A 23,146-nucleotide genomic window follows, 5' to 3' on the forward strand; every position below is an offset into this window, starting at 1 on the left:
ACCGAGGCCCGCCCGGCCGGCCGGGCAAAATGCCACATGGAAAAATGTCCGCGCCGTCGCTAATCTTCCACTCCTCCCGGCGGCAGATGTTCCCGGTCCGCCCGTCAACCCCAGGGTGACGGACACCGGCCACACCACGGCCACTCTCAATTGGGGAAAACCACTGGACAACGGCGGGCTCCAAGTCACCGGCTACGTGATCGAGCACCGCAAAGAAGGCGCGGAGGAATGGATCAAGGACACGGCGCCCTCGTCCCCCCTGAGAATCACCGAGTTCGTGGTGCCCGGACTGGAAAACGCCGGCAGATACCACTTCCGGATCAGCGCCGTCAACCCCAAGGGTACGGGCCCAGCGGCCCAAACGGCGGAACTGGTGGAGGTGGCGGAGCGCGCCGCCCAGCCGGACCTGGAATTGGACGCCGAGCTGAGGCGCACCCTGGTGGTCAGGGCCGGATGCCCCGTTCGCCTCTTCGTGCCCATCGGGGGACGTCCCGCGCCCACCGTGGCCTGGAGCAAGGAGGGCGCCGCCGTGCCCCGCGCCGTCGTCGACAGCACCGAGTCCTACACCATGCTGCTGATTCCCGAGAGCGTCCGGACGGACGCCGGCAGATACCAGCTGACCCTGGAGAACTCGGCGGGCAAGAAGAGCGCCGATATTCACGTCCGAGTGCTGGATTCGCCCGGGCCGCCGCTCAACCTCAAAGCGGCGGGCGTGGACAAGGAATCCATCGTCCTGGAGTGGGAGATGCCGCTGGTGGACGGCGGCGCCAAGGTCACCAATTACATTATCGAGAAGAGGGAGTCCACCCGCAAGGCCTTCGCCACCGTGGTGACCCACTGCCCCGGCACCCGGGTCAGGATGGGCGATCTGGGCGAGGGCTGCGAGTACTACTTCCGCGTCTACGGCGAGAACGAGTACGGCGTGGGCGAAGGCGCCGAGACCCCCGATCCCATCCGCGCCTCGCAGGCGCCGGGCCCCCCGGCGAGCATCGTGCCGGTGGACGTGACCAAGAACTCGGTCAGCCTGGCCTGGACCAAACCCAAGCACGACGGAGGCAGCCGTCTGACGGGCTACGTCCTGGAAGCCCAGAAGAGGGGCACCGATCAGTGGGCCCACGTCAGCAGCCTGAGAGGCATGGACTTTACCGTCAAGAACCTCAACGAGAAGGAGGAATACACCTTCCGCGTGATGGCCGTCAACTACTCGGGCAGGAGCGCCCCCCGCCAGAGCAAGCCCGTGCTCGTCCGGGATTCCTCCTCCCCGCCCGACTTTGACCTGCGCGCCCTCTGCCAGGCCACCGTGGTGGCTCGGGCCGGAGAGGACATCAGGGTGGAGATTCCCGTGGCCGGACGCCCCAGGCCGGCCGTCAGCTGGCAGAAGGACGGCGGCGCCCTGAAGCTGACCCAGAGGACCAACGTGGAGCGCACCCCGGCCACCGTGGTCCTCAGCGTCAAGGAATGCACCAGGGCCGACAGCGGCACCTACGCCGTGACGGCCAAGAACCTGGCGGGTACCGTCAGCGACAACGTGTGGATCAGAGTGCACGACGTCCCGGGCCCGCCCAAGGGACCCGTGCTCATCACGGAAATCTCCCGCACCTACTGCGTCTTCGCCTGGGACGCGCCGGAAAACGACGGCGGCGTCCCCATCAACAACTACGTGCTGGAGATCCGAGACACCGCCACGCAGACTTGGAGCGAGCTGACCTCCGCCGCCATCCGCACCACCTTCAAGGCCACCCGCCTGACCACGGGCTCGGAGTACCAGTTCCGGGTCAGGGCCAAAAACCGCTACGGCGTGGGCCCGGCCATAACCTCCGAGTCGGTGGTGGCCGCCTACCCCTTCAAAGTTCCGGGACCGCCCGGCACGCCCCGGGTGGTGGCCTTCACCAAGGACTCCATAACCGTCGGCTGGAACGAGCCCGTGTCCGACGGCGGGGACCAAGTGGCCGGCTACCACGTGGAGAGGAAGGAGCGCAGCAGCATCGCCTGGCAGAGAATCAGCCTGGGTCTGGTCAAAGGGAACCTCCTCAAGTCCGGCGGCCTGGAGGACGGCGCCGCCTACGAGTTCCGCGTCATGGCGGAGAACAAGGCCGGCATCGGCAAGGCCAGCAAGGCCTCGGAGCCCATCGTGGCCCTGGACCCGGTGGACCCCCCCGGCGCCCCCGTGCCCACCTCGGTCACCGACAACGCCGTCACCGTGGCCTGGACCAAGCCCGAGTACGACGGCGGATTCAAGATCACCGGCTACACGGTGGAGAAGCGAGAACTGCCCGCCGGTCGCTGGACAAAGGCCAACTTCACCAACGTCACGGAGAGCGCCTTCACCGTCAGCGGACTGACCCGCGACGCCCTCTACCAGTTCCGCGTGACGGCGAGGAACTCTGCCGGAGCCGTGAGCGCCCCGTCGGAGCCCTCGGAGCCGGTGGCCTGCAAGGACGACGTGGTGGAGCCGCGCATCATGGTGGACGCCGTCTTCAAGGACGTGCTCCTGGTCAAGGCCGGGGAGTCCTTCAAGCTGGACGCCGACGTAGCCGGGCGACCCGCCCCCCGCCTGACTTGGACCAAGAACCAAAAGGAAGTGGAGAACACCTTCAAGCTGGACGTCAAGCACGGCCAGCTGACCTCCACGCTGACCAACAAGGACTCGGTCCGGGCCGACGGAGGAGAATTCCTCTTGACGGCCGCCAACGCCGGCGGCTTCTGCAAGCACGTCTTCAGGGTCAAAGTACTGGACAGGCCCGGCCCGCCGCTGGGACCCCTGGCCGTCGGCCGGGTCACGGCCGACGGCTGCCTGCTGACGTGGGCCCCGCCCGCCGACGACGGCGGTTCCCAGATCGAAGGCTACGCGGTGGAGAAGCGGGAATCCGGCAGACTGCTGTGGAGCGAGGCGGCCTCCCACCTGCGGGACACCCAGCTCAAAGTGGGCAAGCTCCTCAAGGGAAACGAGTACATCTTCAGAGTGAGGGCGCTCAACAAATACGGCAGCGGCGAGCCCCTGGACTCGGAGCCCGTCCTGGCCGACGACCCCTACCGGGTCCCCGACGCGCCCCGGAACCCGCTGGTGGCCGCCACCGCCCAGGATTCCATGCTGGTCAGCTGGCAGGCGCCCGAGAGCGACGGCGGGGCGCCCGTCGACAACTATCACGTGGAGAGGAAAGACCGGCAGGGCCTGCGCTGGGTCAAGTGCAACAAGAGGAAGGTGAAAGACCTGCAGTTCAAGGCCACGGGCCTGGTGGCCGGACACGAATACCAATTCCGGATCAGTGCGGAGAACGCCGCCGGCGTGGGCCCGCCCAGCCCCTCCAGCCCTCTGTACAAGGCCAGCGAGGCCCTGTACAAACCGGGGCCCCCCTGCAACCCCAGAGTTCTGGACACCACCAGCTCGTCCATCACCGTGGCCTGGAACAAGCCCGCCTACGACGGCGGCTCCGACATCACCGGCTACGTGGTGGAGTACTGCGTCCCCGCCGCCGGCAAAGAGGAGGAGGAGGCGGAGGATTGGCGAATCGCCACGCCCAAGGAGGGACTACTGGCCACCTCCTTCACCCTGATCAATCTGACGGAGGACGCCGAGTACAAGATCAACATCTCGGCCGTCAACGGCGAGGGGATGGGCCAGGCGGCCGGCGTGCCCGGCCGGCCCAGGGCCGAGGACCGACTCCTCCCGCCGGAGCTGGACTTGGACGCCGAGCTCTGCAAGACGCTCACCCTCCGCGCCCACTGCACCCTCCGACTCTTTGTTCCCATCAGGGGACGGCCGGCCCCGCGGGCCAAGTGGACCAAGGGAGACGACGAGCAGGCGGTGGAGAGGGCCACCGTGGACACCACCACCTCTTACACCTCGCTGGTGGTGGGAAACGTCAACCGTTGGGACAGCGGCAAGTATAACCTGACGCTGGAGAACAGCTCCGGCTCCAAAGCCGTCTCGGTGCAAGTCAGGGTACTGGACACTCCCGGCGCTCCGCTGGACCTGAAGATCGCCGGCGTGACCTGTCGATCCGTGACGCTGAGCTGGGAAGCGCCGGCCAGCGACGGCGGCTCCGAGATCAAGAACTACGTGGTGGAGAAGCGCGAATCCACCCGGAAGGCTTACGCCACCGTCAGCGCCACCTGCCACCGCACCACCTTTACGGTGGAGCCGCTCCTGGAAGGCTGCAACTACTATTTCCGGGTCTTGGCCCAGAACCAGTACGGCGTGGGCCCGCCCGTGGAGACGGGCGAATCGCTCAAAGTGTCGGAGAGACCCCAACCTCCCGGCAAGATAAGCCTGAAGGACGTCACCGAGAACAGCGTCACGCTCACCTGGGAAAAGCCCCAGCACGACGGCGGCAGCCGGGTGGCCTGCTACGTGGTGGAGCTGCAACCCAGGGGCGCCGACAAGTGGACGCAGGCCGTCGTCGTCAAGGAAACGGAAGCCACCGTGGGCGCCCTGGCCACCGGCCAGGAATACACTTTCCGCGTGGCGGCCAGGAACGACCGAGGCACCGGCGAACCCCGTCAGATCGGCGTCCCCGTCATCGTGAAGGAGCTGGTGACGGCGCCGGTCGTCAAGACGCCCTTCCACACCTTCAGCGTGTTGGCGGGCCAAGACCTGACCCTGGAGCTTCCCTACGTGGCCCGGCCCAAGGCCGACGTCTCCTGGCACCGAGGCGGCCAACCGCTCAAGAGGACCACCCGCGTCAACTTTGCCGCCTCGGAAACCCTGCTGACCCTGGCCATCAAGGAGGCCCGCGGGGAGGATTGCGGAGAGTACCGGGTGGCCCTGGTCAACGCGGCGGGCCGGGCCACCGCGCAGGTCGCCGTGGTGGTGCTGGACAAGCCCGGTCGGCCGCTGGGTCCCATCCGGGTGGAGGAGGTCACCTCGGACAGCGTGACCATCTCCTGGGGAGCGCCGGAGTACGACGGCGGTTGCACCATCAACAACTACATCGCGGAGAAGAGAGACACCTCCACCACCAATTGGACCTTGGTGTCCGCCAACCTGGCCAGGTGCAAAGTCAAAGCCTGTCGCCTGAAAGCCGGCGGCGAATACCAGTTCCGGATCACGGCGGAAAACCGCTACGGCAAAGGTCCGGCCCTCCAGTCCGAGTGCCTCGTGGCCCAGTACCCGTACAAAGTCCCGGGCCCCCCGGGAACTCCCAGCGTGGCCTCCTCCACCAAGGACAGCATGGTGGTGACCTGGAACGAACCGGTCAGCGACGGAGGCAGCGCCGTTTTGGGCTACCATCTGGAGCGCAAGGAGAGAAGCAGCATCCTCTGGGTCAAACTCAACAAATTGCTCATCAAGGAGCAAAGCTGGAAGATCTCCGGCCTGGAGGCGGGAATGGAATACGAGTTCAGAGTCTACGCCGAGAACATAGTGGGCGTGGGCAAAGTCAGCAAAGTCTCCGAGGGCCGGGTGGCCAGAGACCCCTGCGACCCCCCGGGCGCGCCCGAGGCCACCGAGATCACCGGCCATTCGGTCCGCATCGCCTGGACCAAGCCCGAGTACGACGGCGGCGCCAAGGTCACCGGCTACACGGTGGAAAAGAAGGAGCTTCCCGAAGGACGCTGGTCCAAAGCCAACTTCACCAACGTCACGGAGACGGAGTACGTCGCCACGGGATTGCTCCCGGACGGCCGCTACGAGTTCCGAGTCATGGCCAGAAACGCCGCCGGGGTCTCCAGTCTCCCCTCCTACAGCAGCGGCCCCATCACCGCCAGAGACGACATCCGGCCCCCCCGCGTCAGCATGGACCCCCAGTACACTCAGACCCTGGTGGTGAAGGCGGGGGAGAGCTTCAAGATCGACGCCGACGTTCACGGAAAGCCCCCGCCCTCCGTCGCCTGGCTGAAGGACCGGCAGGAAGTGGCCGACACCCCGCGCCGAGAGATCAGGAACACGGCCACCCGCGCCTGCCTGGCCGTCAAAGAAGCCCGACTCCACGACGGAGGCCTCTATACTCTCTTGCTGAAAAACCCGGGGGGTGAAAAGGCCACCCCGGTCAAGGTGGTGGTCCTGGACAGACCGGGACAGGCGCAGGGCCCCCTGGCCGTGACGGACATCCTCAAGGACCGTTGCCGCCTGACGTGGCGGGAGCCGCTCCAGGACGGCGGCAGCAAGATTAGCCACTACGTGGTGGAGAGGAGAGAGAGCAGCCGGCTGGTCTGGACGGTGGTGGAGTCCGACGTGGCCGACACCTGGTTGGACGTCGCCAAGCTCCTGGAGGGCAACGAGTACGTCTTCCGAGTGCACGCCGTCAACCAGTTCGGCGCCGGCGCGCCGCTCCTGTCCGAGCCGGCCACCGTCAGGGACCCCAACACGGTCCCCGGATCGCCCAGAGCTTTGGAGGTCTCGGAGGTGAAGAAGGATTCCGTGCTCCTGAGCTGGGAGGCCCCCACTGACCACGGAGGCACTCCCATCACCACCTACGTCATCGAAAAGCACGACAAAGAGGGCGTGCGTTGGACCAGATGCAACAGGGGCCCCGTCCCGCATTTGTCTTTCAAGGTCACGGGACTCCTGGAAAGTCACAGTTACGAGTTCAGGGTGGCCGCCGAGAATGCCGTCGGCGTGGGCCGGCCCAGTTCCGCCACCGTCTACCACCGAGCCCTGGACCCCGTCTTCAGGCCCGGCCCGCCGCAGAATCCCAGAGTGACCGACACCACCAGATCTTCCGTCTTCCTGTCGTGGGGCAAGCCCCTCTGCGACGGCGGCTCGGAGATCCAGGGATACGTGGTGGAACGCCGCGCCGCGCCGACGGAAGCCACCGAGGCGTCGGCCCCCGAGGAGGACTGGGTCATGTGCACGCCGCCCACCGGTGTCAAGAAGACCAAATTTGAGGCGGCCCAGCTGACGGAGAATCGGGCTTACCACTTCAGAGTGTGCGCCAGCAACAAGGTCGGACTCGGCGAGGCCGCCCAGGTGACCGGGGCGGTGGTGGCCCAAGAGAGGGAGGAGCAACCCGACCTGGACATCGATCCGGAACTGCGGAAGATCGTGAGCGTCCGGGCCGGACTCACGCTCCGACTCTTCATCCCCGTCCGGGGAAGACCGGCTCCCGCCGTCCGGTGGGACAAGGACGAGGCGCCGCTGAAGGACGGGGCTCAAGTGGAAGTGACCGGCAGCTACACGGCGCTGACCATCGACCACGCCAGCAGGACGGACAGCGGCAAATACACGGTCACGGCGGTCAACGCCAGCGGAAGCAAGTCGGCCGGCGTGGCGGTGCGGGTACTGGATACGCCCGGCGCACCCGTCAACTTGAGCGTGAAGGAAATCACCAGCCAGTCGGTGACGCTGGCCTGGGACGCGCCTCTCTGGGACGGCGGCTCCAAGGTCAAGAACTACGTTGTGGAAAAGAGGGAGAGCACGCGCAAAACCTACGCCGCCGTGGACACCAATTGCCACGCGCTCTGCTGCAAGATCGAGCCGCTGCAGGAGGGCTGCTGTTACTACTTCCGCGTCCTGGCGGAGAACGCCCACGGCGTGGGCCCGCCCGCCGCCACCCTGGACCCGCTCAAGGTCTCGGAGGTGCCTCAGGCCCCCAGGAGCCTGAGCGTGACGGACCAGACCGACACCAGCGTGTCTCTGGCCTGGGAACGTCCCGAATACGACGGCGGCAGCCGGGTGGCCCAGTACCTGTTGGAGGTTCAGCTCAAGGGTCAGGAGAAGTGGTCCGGCGTCAACACCTACAAGGGCACGGCCGCCACCGTTTCCAATCTCAACCCGGGAGAGGAGTACCTCTTCCGGGTCACGGCCATCAACGACAAGGGCAAGAGCCAGCCCCGGGTCCTGTCCGGCCACGTCGCCGCCAAGAACTTGGTGTTCCAGCCCGACGTGCGACCGGCTTTCAGCAGCTACAGCGTCCACGTGGGCAAAGACCTCCGGGTCCGAGTACCCGTCTTCGGGCGGCCCAAGCCCACCGTGGCGTGGACCAAGAATGGCGCGCCCCTCAAGTTCACCACCAGAGTCAACATTCACAACGAGCAGAGCCACACCAGTCTGAGCATCAAGGAGGCGGCGGGCGACGACGGAGGCATGTACGGCATCCGGGCCACCAATCCGGCCGGCCAGAAGGAGGCCACGCTGGAGATCGTGGTACTGGACAAACCCGGCCCGCCCACCGGCCCCGTCAAGTTCGACGAGATCACCACGCAGAGCGTGACGCTGTCCTGGGCCCCGCCCCAGCGCGACGGCGGTTGCCAGATTTCCAACTACATCGTGCAGAAGAGAGAGACCGTCGGCACCACTTGGGAAAACGTCAACGCCAACTACGCCAGGACCACCATCAAGGTGCCCAGGCTGAAGGCCGGAGCCGAGTACCAGTTCAGGATCGTGGCGCAGAACCGCCACGGCAAGAGTCACGGCCTGGACTCGCCCGCCGTGGTGGCTCGGTACCCCTACAGGGAACCCGGGCCGCCCGGCACGCCCTTGGTCACTTCGCTCTCCAGAGACCACCAGGTGGTGGAGTGGCACGAGCCCATCTCGGACGGGGGCACTCCCGTCCTGGGCTACCACCTGGAGAGGAAGGAGCGGAACAGCATCCTGTGGGTGCGGATCAACAAGACCCTCATCCGCCAGACGGACTACAAGAGCCACCCTCTGGAGGAAGGCGTGGAGTACGAATACCGGGTCTACGCCGAAAACATTGTCGGCGTGGGACGCTGCAGCAAGCTCTCGGAGGGCCGCGTGGCCAGGGACCCCTGCGACCCCCCCGGCGCCCCCCGGGCCGTCCACGTGACCAAAGACGCCATCGTCATCCGCTGGACCAAGCCCGAATACGACGGCGGCAGCAACGTGACCGGCTACCTGGTGGAAAGGTGCGACCTGCCCGAGGGCCGTTGGGTGAGGGCCAACTTCACCAACGTGACGGACACCCAGTTCACCGCCACGGGCCTCAGCGAGAACTCCCAGTACGACTTCAGGGTGGCGGCCAAGAACGCCGCCGGCACCGTCAGCAAGCCGTCGTACAACAGCGGGCCGATCACGGCCGGCGACGGCGCCGAGGCGCCCACGTTCTCCGTGGACCCCGCCTTCGCCAAGGCCGTGGTCCTGAACGCCGGCGAGACCTTCAAGCTGGACGCCGACGTGGGTGGCAAGCCCCCGCCGGCCATGCGCTGGTTCAGGGGCGAAGTGCCGCTGGAAAATACCCTCAGGCTGGACATCAAGAACACGGAGAGTCGCGCCCTGATCCTGGTCAAAGACGCGGCCAGGGAGGACAGCGGCACCTACACGCTCCAGTTGACCAACCAGGCCGGCAGCCAGAGCGCGCACTTCCAAGTCTCCGTCTTGGACCGGCCCGGTCCTTGCCGGGGACCCCTTCACGTGGCCGGCGTGGCCGAGGATCGCTGCTCGCTGGCTTGGCGTCCGCCTTCCTCCGACGGGGGTTGTCCCGTCACCCACTACGTCATCGAGAGGAGGGAGACCAGCCGTCTGGCCTGGACGGTGGTTTCTCCCGCCTGCACGGCCACCTGCTACAAGGTCACCAACCTGCTGGAGGGCGACGAATACATCTTCCGCGTGACGGCGGTCAACCGCCACGGCGCCGGCGGCCCCCTGGAGTGCGAGCCCGTGCTCTGTAAGACTCCCTTCGTACTCCCCGGTCCGCCTCACGTGGAGGACGTGGGCGACATCACTCGCGACGGCATGACCGTCAGGTGGAGCCCCCCGGAATCCGACGGCGGCAGCCAGATCTCAAACTACGTGGTGGAGAAGAAGGACAGGGAGGGCGTCAAGTGGACCAGGTGCAACCGCCAGAAGGTCACGGACCTCTCCTTCAGAGCCACCGGCCTGAGCGCCGGCCACGACTACGAGTTCCGGGTGAGCGCCGAGAACGCGGTGGGCTCGGGAGAGCCGTCCCTGCCGACCTCCTACTACAAGGCGGCCGATCCCAAGTACAGGCCGGGCTCCCCCGCCTACGTGAGTGTGGTGGACTCCACGGCCAGCTCCATCACCGTCTCCTGGGGCAAGCCGCCGTCGGACGGGGGCAGCCCCGTCCAGGGCTACCTGGTGGAGGTCTGCGAGGCCGAGACGGAGCAATGGACCATGGTCACCCCCCCGACCGGCCTGCGTCTCAACAAATACCAGATCCCCCGGCTGAAAGAGGGCCGGGAATATCGAATTCAAGTGTGCGCCCTCAACAAGGTCGGCGTGGGCGAGCCGGCCGTCCTCCCGGGAACCGCCAGGGCGGAAGAGAGGCTGGAGGCGCCTCAGATCCACCTGGACTCCGAGCTGCGCAAGGGAATATCCGTGAAGGCCGGCGGCTCGTTCAGGATACACGTTCCCTTCAGGGGCAGGCCCGCCCCCGAGGTGAAGTGGTCCAAGGACCAGGGCACCCCCACCGAAAAGGCGGTGGTGGAAAAGGCCCCCACCTTCACCCAGCTCTCCGTGGACTCCTGCGACCGGTGCGATTCGGGGAAGTACACGCTCACCCTCAGCAACGGCAGCGGCTCGGCCACCGAAGCGGTGGCCGTCAAAGTCCTGGACACGCCGGGGGCCCCGCTCAACCTGGCGGTGAAAGACGTGAGGAAGGACTCGGTCACCCTCGTCTGGGAGGCGCCGCCCAACGACGGGGGTTCCAAAGTCAAGAGCTACGTGGTGGACAAGCGGGAATCCACCCGCAAGGCCTACGCCAACGTCTCGGCCAAGTGCGCAAAGACCACCTTCAAGGTAGAGAACCTGACGGCAGGCGCCTCCTACTACTTCAGGGTCATGGCCGAGAACGAGTACGGCGTGGGCCAGGCGGCGGAGACCAAGACGGCGTCCAAGGCTTCCGAGGTACCGCTCCCCGTCGGCAACGTCTCCTTGGTGGACGTGACCAAAGTCAGCGTCTCCTTGGCCTGGGACAAACCCGAGCACGACGGGGGCAGTCGCATCGCCGGCTACCTGCTGGAGATGCAGCCCAAGGGTACGGACAAGTGGGGCGTCGCCGCCAACACCAAGACCTGCAAGGGCACGGCGACCGGCCTCACCGCCGGCACCGAGTACCTCTTCCGCGTCCTGGCCTACAACGAGAAGGGCAAGAGTGAGCCCAGGGCGCTGGCGGCGCCCGTGGTGGCCGCCGACGTCAGCCTGGAGCCCGGCGTGGCCGTGCCCTTCGACACCTACAGCGTGCCGGCCGGAAAAGACCTGACCCTGAGCTTCCCCGTCCTGGGCAGGCCCAAACCACGAATCGGCTGGACCAAGGACGGCCAGCTCCTCAAAGTCACATCCAGGGTCCACGTGCTCAACACTCCCGCCACCACCGGCATTCAGATCAGCCAGGCGTGCAAGGAGGACTTTGGCCAGTACACCGTCACGGCCAGCAACGACGCGGGCACCCTGAGCCGGAAGCTGGCCGTCATCATCCTGGACAAGCCGGGCCCGCCCGGCGGTCCGCTCCGGATCGGGGAGGTCGGCAACACCTTCGTCCACCTCTCGTGGGAGCCCCCCGTCTACAAGGGGGGTTGCCAGGTCAAGCATTACATTGTGGAAAAGAGAGAGACCACGGGCAACACCTGGCAGCCGGTGGCCACGCAGCTGGCCCGCACCGCTCTCAAAGTGAGCAAGCTCGAGACCGGCGGCGAGTACCAGTTTAGGGTGGTGGCGGAGAACCGATACGGAAGAGGCGCCCCTCTGGACTCCAAGGCGGTGACGGTCCCGTACCCCTACAAGCCGCCGGGCCCCCCGGGGACACCTTTTGTCAAGTCCGCCACCAAAGAGATGATGGTGGTGGAATGGAACGAGCCGGTCAACGACGGCGGGAGCGCCGTCAGCGGCTACCACCTGGAGAGCAAAGAGCGCAGCAGCATCTTGTGGAACAAGCTGAACAAGACCCCCATCGCCGACACCCTCTTCAAGATCTGCAACCTGGAAGAAGGCGTCGGATACGAGTTCCGGGTCTCGGCCCAAAATATCATGGGCGTGGGCCGGTGCAGCAAAGTCTCCGAGTCCTTCGTGGCCCACGACCCCTGCGACCCCCCCGGCGCGCCGCAGGCCCTGAGCGTCTCCAAAGACCACATCCGGATCGGCTGGACCAAGCCCCGGTACGACGGCGGCAGCAAAGTCAACGGCTACATCGTGGAGAAGAGAGAGCCCGACTCCCCCGACGCCCGCTGGGTGCGGGAGAACTTCACCAATATCGCCGAGACCCAATACCAGGCGGGCAGTCTGACGGAGAACCGGCGATACGAGTTCAGGGTGGTGGCCCGCAACGCCGCCGGCGTCTTCAGCCCGCCCTCCGACAGCTCGGGGGCCATCACCGCTACTGACGAGGTGGAGCCGCCCGGGGCCTCCATGGACCCCAAGTACCGGGACGTCATCGTGGTCAACGCCGGAGAGAATCTCACCATGGCAAGCCGCTCCCCGACGCCGTCTGGCTCAAGGGAGGCAAGGAGCTGGCCGCGGCGCCGCGCGTCCAGATCAAGAATACCGCCAAACGCGCCGCCGTCACCATCAAGGATGTGACCAAATGGGACGGCGGCCAATACCAGCTGCTACTGAAAAACCTGGGGGGCAGCAAGAGCTTCCCCGTCACGCACAAAGTGCTGGACAAGCCGGGCCAACCCACGGGCCCCCTGAGGGTGACGGCCATCACGGCCGACGGCTGCGACGTGGCCTGGTCGGAGCCCGCCCTGGACGGCGGCGCCCCCATCCACCACTACCTCCTGGAGAAGCGGGAGACCAGCAGTTTGTCCTGGACGGTGGCCGCCGACGACATCGGCCGTCTCTGCCACCGATTGAGCAACCTGCTGGCGGGCAACGAGTACCTGCTGCGAGTCAGAGCCGTCAACAAGTACGGCACGGGCGACTACCTGGCGGGCGAGCCCTTCGTGGCCCGCAGCCCGTACAAGCCCCCGGGCCCCCCCGGCACGCCGGAGGCCGGCCAGATCACCAAGGATTCCATGCTGCTTTCGTGGGCCGTCCCGGAACAGACCGGCGGGGCCGACATCCTGGGCTACCACCTGGAGAAACGCGACCGAGACGGCGTGCGCTGGACCAAGTGCAACAGACAAAAACTGACCCAAACGCTCTTCACGGCCACGGGACTGAGCGCCCGTCACTTTTACGAGTTCCGGGTGGCGGCCGAGAACCGGGCCGGGGTGGGAGAGCTCAGCGAGCCGTCGCTCTTCTACAGAGCCTGCGACGCCACCCAGCCCCCTGGACCCCCTCGCCACCCCAAAGTGACGGACTACTCCAAGTCGTCCGTCTCGCTCTCCTGGTCCAAACCCGACTCTGACGGCGGGGCCTACGTCAAGGGCTACGTGGTGGAGATGCGCCAGTACGTGCCCCCGCCGGAGTCGCCGGAGGAGGAGGTGGAAGTGGCCCCGGCGGTGGACGCGCCGGCCCAAAAGGAGTGGCGCGTGTGCACGCCGCCCTGCGGCATCCAGGCCACCCGGCTGACCGTGGCCGACGTCACGGAGGGAGAAGAATACCAGTTCCGCGTGTGCGCCCTCAACTCGGAGGGCGTGGGCGAGGCCGCCCACGTCCACGGCACGGTGGTGGCCGTGGACAGGCTGGAGGCGCCGGAGATGGAGCTGGACGCCGACCTGCGGAAGGTGGTGTCGGTGCGCGCCGGAGGCACCCTGCGCCTGTTCGTGGCCATCAGGGGCAGGCCCCAGCCCGCCGTCAAGTGGCAGAAAGTGGACGGCGCTCTCGCCCAGCGCGCCCTGATCGACTCCACCGGCTCCTACACCATGCTGGTGGTGGACAACGTCAACCGCTGGGACAGCGGCAAGTACTCGCTGTCCCTGGAGAACGCCGGCGGCTCCAAGTCCGCCGTGGTGGCCGTGAGAGTCTTGGACACGCCCGGCGCACCCCAGAACCTGGCCGTGAAGGAGTTGACCAAGGATTCCCTGACCTGGGACGCCCCGGCGGCCGACGGCGGCTCCAAAATCACCAACTACGTGGTGGAGAAGCGGGAGTCGGTCCGCAAGGCCTACACCACCGTGGCCAGCAACTGCACGGCCAACGGCTTCAAGATCCAAGAGCTGCCCGAGGGGGGCGTCTTCTACTTCCGCGTCTGCGCCGTCAACCAGTACGGCCAGGGTCCCTCGGCCGAGACCGAGGAGGTCAAGGTGTCCCAGGTGCCCCTCCCGCCCGCCAACGTCGCCCTCAGCGACGTGACCAAGAGCAGCGTGTCGCTCTCGTGGGACAAGTGCGCCCACGACGGCGGCAGTAAAGTCATCTGCTACAACGTGGAATTCAAGCCCAAGGGCGGCGACAAGTGGGGCACGGCCTGCACGGTCAAGGCCACGGAGGCCACCGTTCCCAACCTCACCGCCGAGCAGAGCTACCTCTTCAGGGTGCTGGCCATCAACGAGAAGGGAAAGAGTCAACCCGGGGAGCTGGGCTTGCCCGTCCTGGTCAGGGAAGCGGCCATCCCGCCCTCCGTCTCTCCGCCCTTCACCGCTTACAGCGTGAAGGCCGGAGACGACTTGACCGTGGAGGTTCCCTTCGGCGGCAGACCCAAGCCTGCCGTCTCGTGGAAGAGGGACGGCCTCCCCGTCAAGCAGACCTAGCTGACGGTGGTGAACGGGGCCTCCTCCTCCAAGATCGTCCTGACCAAGGCCGGCCGGGAGCACGTGGGCGAGTACCAGATCACCGTGGCCAACGGCGCGGGAACGGCCACCTCCCACCTGCAGCTGGTCGTCCTGGACAAGCCCAGCCCGCCCACCGGCATCAGGGTGGACGCCGTGACCTCCGACAGCATCTCGCTCTCCTGGTCTCCCCCGGAATACGACGGCGGCTGCTGCGTGAGCAACTACGTGGTGCAGAAGCGAGATACCAACACGCAAGACTGGCAGATGGCGGCGGGCGACGTGGCCCGGACGGCCTACAAGGCCGTGCGCCTGGTGCACGGCGCGGAGTACCAGTTCCGCATCTACGCGGTCAACCGCTACGGCAAGAGCGCGCACGTGGACTCCCCCGCCATTACCGCTCGCTACCACTTCAAGCAACCCGGACCGCCTTCCACGCCCGCCGTGAAGCTGGCCACCAAGTCTCACATGCTGGTCACCTGGAACGAACCCGTCTACGACGGCGGCAGTCCCGTCCTGGGCTACCACCTGGAGCGCAAGGAGCGCGCCAGCATCCTCTGGACCAAGATGAACAGGGGAATGATCCGGGACTCGGAATACAAGGTGGGCGGGGTGGAGGAGGGCGCCGTCTACGAGTACCGCGTCTACGCCCAAAACATTGCCGGCATCGGCAAGGTCAGCAAGGCCTCGGAGCCCGTGGCGGCGCAGGACCCCTGCGATCCCCCCGGCGCCCCCGTGGTCACCTCCGTGGGCAAAAGCTCCGTCTCCCTGTCTTGGGACAAGCCCCAGTACGACGGCGGCGCCAAGGTGTCCGGTTACGTGGTGGAGAGCAGGGAGCTCCCGGAGGGCCGCTGGACCAGGTGCAACTTCACCAACGTGCCCGAGACCCACTATCGGGTGACGGGCCTGACGGAGAACGCCCAGTACCACTTCCGCGTGGTGGCCAAGTACGCGGCCGGCCTGCTGAGCCCGCCCTCCGACCACACGGGACCCGTGGCCGTCAAGGACGACGTGGAGCTGCCCCGCATCGTGATGGACGTCAAGTACCGGGAGACCGTGTCGGTCAAGGCCGGCGCGACCCTGAAGATTCAGGCCGACGTGGCCGGCCGCCCCGCCCCCGTGCTGGCCTGGTGCAAGGACGGCGGTGAACTGCTTCCCCGAGCCAGAATCCAGATCCTTTCCACCGACACGGCCACCTCGGTGACGGTGAAGGACTGCGTCCGGGGAGATTCGGGCCGCTACGTCCTCACACTGCAGAACATCGCCGGCAAGGTCAGCACGCCCATCCATTGTGTGGTCCTGGACAAACCGGGGCCCCCCGCCGGGCCCCTGCAGGTGACGGATCTGACGGCCCAGGGATGCACGCTGTCCTGGGGTCCGCCCCAAGAAGCCGGCGGCGCCGACATCACGCGCTACGTGCTGGAGAAGCACGAGACCAGCCGCCTGGCCTGGACGCTCATGAAGGACGACGTGACCAAAACCTATCACGCCGTGACGGGACTGCTCAAGGGCAACGAGTACGTCTTCAGGGTCTCGGCCGTCAACAAACACGGGAGCGGCGAGACCTTGGAGAGCCACGCCGTCAAGGTGGCCGATCCGTACTCCCCGGCCGGCGCGCGGCTCGACGTCGACGTCACCGACGTGGCCGGAGATTCCATGAGGCTGGTGTGGCGCCCGCCGGCCAGCGACGGCGGCAGCCCCGTCGCCGGCTACGTGGTGGAGCGCCGGGAGAAGACGGCCATGCGCTGGATCCGCGTCAACCGGGATCTCATCGCCGACTGCCACGCCTCGGTCACCAAGCTGCGCCGGGGTTGCGAGTACGACTTTAGGGTCTACGCCGAGAACGCCGCCGGTCTGAGCCCGCCCAGCGAACTGTCCGCCTCCTTCCGAGCCCTGGACCCCCTGACGGTTCCCGCCGCACCCTCCAAGCCCAAGATTGTTCACTCTACCCGGGACAGCGTGTCCATCGTTTGGAAAGCGCCCGCCGATAATGGCGGCGCCCCCATCCTGGGATACGCCGTGGAATACAGGGACTACGTAGGCAAGCTGGCCATGGAGGGGGAAGGATATGAAGAGGAGGAAGAGGAGGAAGAGGAGGAGGAAGAGCCGCAGAGATGGCTGGAAGCCATGGCGCTCACCAAGAGCTTGGAGATGACAGTCACCGGCCTAAAAAACGCCGCCCAATATGAATTCTGCGTCAAAGCCATCAACAAAATGGGAAGCAGCGTGCGCAGCCGGTGCTCGGACGCCGCCGCCGCCACCGAGAGGACGGCGCCGCCCACGTTCGACGCCGACGTGGAGACGCGCAAGGTCCTGGTGGTGAAGCGCGGCCTGGCCTTCACCCTCAAGGTTCCCTTCAAGGGTCAACCCGTTCCCTCGGCCGTATGGTCCAAGGAGGGCACCGACCTGAAGGCCAGGGGAACCGCTGAGGCCAGCGACTCCGACGCTTCGCTGACCATCGAAAACTCGGGCAGGAACGACTCCGGAGAGTACCGCCTGACCATCGCCTCCGACTTGGGAGAGGCCACTTTGCCGCTGAGCGTCAAGGTGCTGGACTCCCCGGGCCCCCCGCTCAACGTCAAGGTTTCGGCGGTCACTCGGGACTCGGCCGCTCTCACGTGGGAAGCCCCGGACAACTACGGCGGCGACGCCGTCAAGGCCTACCACGTGGAGAAGCGCGAGGCCAGCAAGAAGGCCTGGGTTTCCGTGACCACCAACTGCCACGCCCCGGCCTGCAAAGTAGAGGACCTGCTGGAAGGGGCCGTCTATTACTTCAGAGTAATGGGGGAGAATGAGTATGGAGTGGGCGTACCTCAGGAAGTGAAGGCCGGCACCAAGATCACAGGTAAGCTCCCGTCCGAGGCCCCAATCCGGCCAAATCCGGCCAAATCCGGCCAAATCCGGCCAAATCCGGCCAAATCCGGCCCACTCACTCCTCAATTGTCTTTGCAGAGGTGCCCAGTCCGCCCGCCAAATTGGGAGTGGCCGACGTCACCAGGGACAGCGTGACCATCGCCTGGACGCGGCCAGAGTACGACGGCGGCAGCCGAGTCAAGGCCTACCTGCTGGACGCCCTGGAGAAGGGCCAGACCAAATGGGTCAAGTGCGCCACGGTGAAGACCACCAGCCACACCGTCAAAAGCCTGCGGGAAGGCGCCGAGTACTTCTTCAGAGTGCGAGCCGAGAACCACGCCGGTCTGAGCGAGGCCAAAGAGATGATTGCACCCGTCCTCGTCAAAGAAATTCTGGGTAATTCCCCGGCCCGCCGTCTCCGCGGCCGAGTTCATCCGTCCGATCAAATGTCACCGCCAGTCTTCTCTTTGACCCCGCTACGGGGCTTGTTCTACCCGGCCCCGCTGAGCCGACTTTTGCTTGAATTTTGACAGAGGCTCCAGAGTTCGACCTGAAGAACTACCCCAAAAATACCGTCTACGTGAGAGCCGGATCCGACCTGACCTTTGACATCCCGCTGAGCGGCAAGCCGATGCCAAAAGTCAGCGTGTCCAAGAACAACGTGCCGGTCAAGGGATCCAAGAGACTCTCCGCCCGGGTCACCCCCGACAGCCTGAGCGTCAGCCTGGAGCAAAGCGTCGCCGGCGATGCCGGGAAGTACCAACTGAGTGCCAGCAATGCGGGCGGCGCCAGCCAGATCTCGGTGAACGTGGTGGTGCTGGATAGGCCCGGACCACCCCTGGGGCCCGTGGAGATCCTGGAGGTGGGAGAGAGTACGGCGCACCTGAAATGGACTCCTCCGGAGTACGACGGCGGAAGTCCCGTCACCAACTACGTGCTCCTGAAACGGGAAACCAGCACCCCCACCTGGACAGAGGTGTCGGCCAACGTGGCGCAGAGCCAGATCAGAGCCACCAAGCTGACCAGGGGAGAGGAGTATCAGTTCCGAGTCAGGGCCCAGAACCGTTACGGTCTCAGCGAGCACCTCGACAGCAAGCCGGTGACGATCCGGCTTCCTTTCGGTGAGTCGCCGGGCGGATTTTCTTTTCTCCGACCCCCCCCCCCCCCACGCACCCTTCCCAAAGCCACCGCCAACTGACTTGTGGCTCTGCGCTTTGAATTCCAGTGGCTCCGGGGCCTCCGTCCACCCCCTGGGTTAGTTTTGTCTGTCGAGACAACCTGACCGTCTGCTGGAACGAACCGGTCAACGACGGCGGCAACGCCGTGACGGGCTACCACCTTCACATGAAGGAAAGGAGCAGCATCCTCTGGCAGAAGATCAACAAAAGCGCCATAGCGGGGAACCAGATGCGGGTCAGCAACATCTGCCCGGGTCTCATCTACGAGTTCAAGGTCACGGCAGAAAACGCCGCCGGGGTGGGCAAAATGAGCAAGACCTCGGAAGAGGTTCTGGCTATCGACGCGTGCGGTGAGTAGCCCTTCTTCTCTGTCACCTATTCGCCGGCCAAGTGGCGGCGAGGCGACGTGGTGCCACGTCCTAACCCTAATTGAAAAGCAAGTATAATGATTATCTTTGTACTGGCTCTTGACTAATTCCTTTCAGTTCACAAAGATAATCATTTTACCTGTTTTTTAATATTAAACACATTATCAATAAGCAGCCATTCTAAAAATGAGTTCATTCTTTGACTTTTAGCTTTTTGTGATGCATTACTGGTCCCCGCTTGACTTTTTTTCTTCTCCTTGGATTTCTTCTGTTCTGAATGCCCTTGTTATTCCTCAATGAATGTTAACTGTAAGGGGCCGCCTGTGGCCCGCGGGCCGAGGTCGGAACCCCCCCGCACAAACACGACCGGGGGCGGGGCCAGCGCGTCGGTGGCGCGACGTCCGCTCGGCCAGCTAACCGGCCTAACCTAATGGCGACGCGCCGTTGTGTCCGCCACAGAGCCCCCCGCAAATGTCCGCGTCAGCGAAGTCACCAAGAACTCGGTGCGCCTGACCTGGCAGAGGCCGCCGTACGACGGCGGCAGTAAGATCAGCGGCTACAGCGTGGAGAGGAGGGATGCGGCTAGCGGAAGGTGGGTGAAGGCCAACTTCACCAACATCCCGGAGATGGGCTTCACGGCGTCCGGACTGACTCAGGACGAGACCTACGAGTTCAGGGTGTACGCCAAAAACGCCGTGGGCTCCGTCAGCAACCCTTCTCTGATCGCCGGCCCGGTCCCTTGCGTGGACGCCTGCGGTGAGTGCTCCTTCCGTCCCTCTACGGCTCTCGTGGGTTTCGCCGCCGGGCGGGGCCGTCATCCGCCCGCTCAGTCGCGCAGGCGCCCCGGCCATCGACCTGCCTCCCGAGTACCTGGACGTGGTTCGCTACAGAGCCGGAACCTCGGTTAAGATCCGAGTGGGAATCCTCGCCGTGCCACTGCCCGGCATCGAGTGGCTGAAGAACGGAAGGGAGCTGGTGGCCTCTTCGTCCTTGTGCGTGGAGAGCACAACGGACTCCTCGGCCATTTTGATCAAGGACGCCACGCGCCAACACACCGGCTCTTATGAGATCAAAATCAAGAACACACTGGGCTCAGCTAGCGCCACCATCGCCATGGAGATCCTGGGTAGGTGCATTTTTTTCTTCTTTTGCGGTCGCCTCTGAATAGTTGTTTTGGTTTTTAAGGCCAAGCCCACTTGACTCTTTCTCAGACAAACCCGGACCGCCGAGCGGAAGCATCAGCTTCAACCTCGTCACGGCAGACCGGATCGCCTTCCGCTGGGAGCCCGTGTGCGAGGCCGACCTGGGAGGCTCCCAGGTGACGCACTACATCGTGGAGAGGCGCGAAACCAGCAGAGTGGTCTGGGCGACCGTCTCGGAGGATCACCGGCAGACGTACATCTCGGTGGGCAAACTGGTGCGGGGAAACGAATACGTCTTCCGCGTCATGGCCGTCAACAAGTACGACGTGGGAGCCCCGCTGGAGTCGGAGCCCGTGGTGGCAAAGAATGCTTTCGGTAAGCCCGGGGAGCACCCCGGCCTTTCCGCCCGGAGCCTTTCCGCCCGTCGGGTGCCTTCGGGCAACCTTCTCACCTCTGGTTTCTGCCCGTCTCCCTCCGCCAGTCACCCCGGGGCAGCCGCACACTCCCGAAGTCAGCCTCATTACCAAGACCACCATGGTGGTGGAGTGGGAAAGTCCGGGCGTAGACGGCGGTAGCGCGGTGATCGGCTACTTCCTGGAGCGGCGTGACAAGAAAAGTCTGCGCTGGTTCCGCGTTTACAAGGAGCCCATTCCCGACAACAAAAAGACCGTCTACCACCTCACCCAAGGGAACCGGTACCAGTACCGCGTCTGCGCCATCAACAGGGCCGGAGAAGGCCCCTTCTCGGAAGAATCCGACTTTTACGAGGCCGCCGATCCCATCGGTGAGTCGTCCGGGTCACCGCTTTGGGGAAGGCGCCACCGAGTCGGGCGCCCTCGCCGACGACTTCTCTCGGTTTTTCCAGAATGCCCCGACGAGCCTCGCAAGCTGAAGGTGCTGGATTCCACCAAGACCTCCATCACTTTGGCCTGGTCCCAGCCCGAATGGGACGGGGGCAGCCAAGTGACCGGCTACGTGGTGGAGAAGCTGGTGGAAGGAGAGGAGGACTGGGCCACGCTCACGTCCAAAGGAGAGGTCAAGACCACCGAGTACACCGTCCACGACTTGAAGCCGGACGTCAACTACTTCTTCCGAGTTTCTGCCGCCAACTGCGCGGGCCGCGGGGAAGCCCTGCAGATGAGCGAGCCCGTCCAGGCTAAAGATATCCTGGGTAGGTGTGACTCCACGCTTCACCCTTTCTTCTGGAAGGGAAAACCGGACGTGGCAAATTGACCGGCTGTCTTCCTTCCACAGAGGAAGCTCAGATCGACTCCGACGTGGCCACGAGGACCCACTACATCGTGAAGGCCGGCAAGGACGTGGAGCTCTCGGTTCCGCTGAAGGGACGACCTTCGCCCTTCGCTTCCTGGAGCAAAGGAGACTCGCGCATCGACGACGGCCCCTCCTACGAATTCCACCACTCGGACACGGCCACCGTCCTGGTTTTGCGGCGGATCACCAAGCTGGACACCGGCAAATATAGCGTCAAGATCCAGAACGGCGTGGGGGAGCCCAAGACCCTGAGCTTGTGGGTGAAGGTCCAGGACACCCCGTCTCAGTGCAGGAACCTGAGGCTGAAAGACGTGACCCGCGGAAGAGTCACCCTGTGCTGGGAGAGCCCCTCGCTGGACGGGGTCGCCGAAATCACCAACTACATCGTAGAAAAGAGGGACTCCTCCAAGAGATCCTACTCGGCGGTGAAGACCAGCTGCGGCGTGGAGGACCTTTCGGAGAAGACATCCTACTTCTTCCGCGTCCTGGCCGAGAACGAGAACGGCGTGGGCGAAGCCTGCGAGACTCCGGAGCCGGTGAAGGCCACGGAATGCCCCAGCCCCGTCAGACAAGTCTCCGTGAGGGACTCCTCCAAGACCTCGGTCACCCTGCAGTGGCTGAAGCCCGACCACGACGGCGGCAGCATCATCTCCGACTACGTGGTGGAGAGGAAAGCCGCCGGCGGCGAGGACTGGTCGCTGGGAGGGACCAGTCGCCACTGCCACTTTGAGGTCCCCAAACTCAAGGAGCACTCGGAGGTGTTCTTCAGAGTGGCCGCTCGAAACGAGAAGGGTCAGGGCGACTATGTGATGACGGGGCCCGTCAAGGTGGCGGACTACGTCATCACCCCCGAGGCCAGCCTGGCCGAGTACCCGGACGGGAGGATCTGCGTCCGCCTGGGACACAACGTCCACCTGGAGCTGCCGTACCGGGGCAAACCAAAGCCCTCGCTGTCGTGGCTGAAGGACAACCTTCCCCTGAAGGAGAGCGAGCGGGTCCGCTTCAAGAAGACCGACGACAAAGCCACCCTCACCATAAAGCGGGTGAAGAAAGAGAACGAGGGCAAGTACACCCTGACGCTGGACAACGTGATCAGCAGAAAGTCCTTCCACGTCCACGTCCTGACCCTGGGTCCCCCGTCCAAGCCCCTCGGGCCCCTCCGCCTGGACGAGGTCAGGGCGGAGAGCGTGCTGATCTCCTGGGACCAGCCCAACGACGACGGCGGTGGAGACATCGCTTGCTACACGGTGGAGAAGCGGGACGCCTCTCGCCCCGACTGGAAGATGGCCTGCTCGGCCGTGCGGGACACGCAATTCAGAGTGCCCAACCTGATCAAGGGGCTCCAGTATCAGTTCCGAGTGTGCGTGGAAAACCGATGCGGCGCCAGCGAAGCCTTGCTCTCTCAGGTGGTCCTGGCCAAGCACCAGTTCAAGGCCCCGGGCCCGCCCGGCAAGCCCCTGGCCTACAACGTCACCAACGACGGCATGACCGTCCGCTGGGAGAGGCCCAGCTACGACGGCGGCACGCCCGTCCAGGGCTTCCACCTGGAGAAGAGGGAAAAGAACAGCATCCTGTGGCAGAAGGTCAACGCGGCGCCCATCAAGGACAACGACTACAGGGTCCCGGATCTCATCGAAGGCCTGGAGTACTCCTTCCGGGTCTGCGCGCAGAACGACGCCGGCTGCGGCCGGGCCGGCGACGCCAGCGAGCCCGTCATGGCCGTCAGTCCCGTCGGTGAGTTTGGACCGCGGCCGCGCGCCCGTCCAGTGCGCGTCGTTACTCCGGAAAAAATGCCTTTTGTCAGCCCCCGGAAAAAAAACAAAAATAATGA

The 23,146-nt window shown here is 65.3% G+C and overlaps 1 protein-coding gene across 1 annotated transcript in view; it reads left to right on the plus strand.

The window, feature by feature from the left end:
* ttn.1 (titin, tandem duplicate 1) overlaps window positions 1–23,146 on the plus strand; it is a 98,949-nt gene that overhangs the window by 54,984 nt on the left and 20,819 nt on the right. Inside the window, 11 exon segments of the mRNA XM_077727515.1 lie at window positions 87–12,308; window positions 12,311–17,347; window positions 17,455–17,751; window positions 17,889–18,476; window positions 18,581–18,883; window positions 19,361–19,657; window positions 19,740–20,027; window positions 20,113–20,418; window positions 20,525–20,827; window positions 20,909–21,214; window positions 21,298–23,049. Of these exon segments, the coding sequence (XP_077583641.1) occupies window positions 87–12,308; window positions 12,311–17,347; window positions 17,455–17,751; window positions 17,889–18,476; window positions 18,581–18,883; window positions 19,361–19,657; window positions 19,740–20,027; window positions 20,113–20,418; window positions 20,525–20,827; window positions 20,909–21,214; window positions 21,298–23,049 (21,699 nt within the window).

The sequence above is a fragment of the Stigmatopora nigra genome, chromosome 11 (genome assembly GCF_051989575.1).
Source record: "Stigmatopora nigra isolate UIUO_SnigA chromosome 11, RoL_Snig_1.1, whole genome shotgun sequence".
NCBI classification, from domain to species: domain Eukaryota; kingdom Metazoa; phylum Chordata; class Actinopteri; order Syngnathiformes; family Syngnathidae; genus Stigmatopora; species Stigmatopora nigra.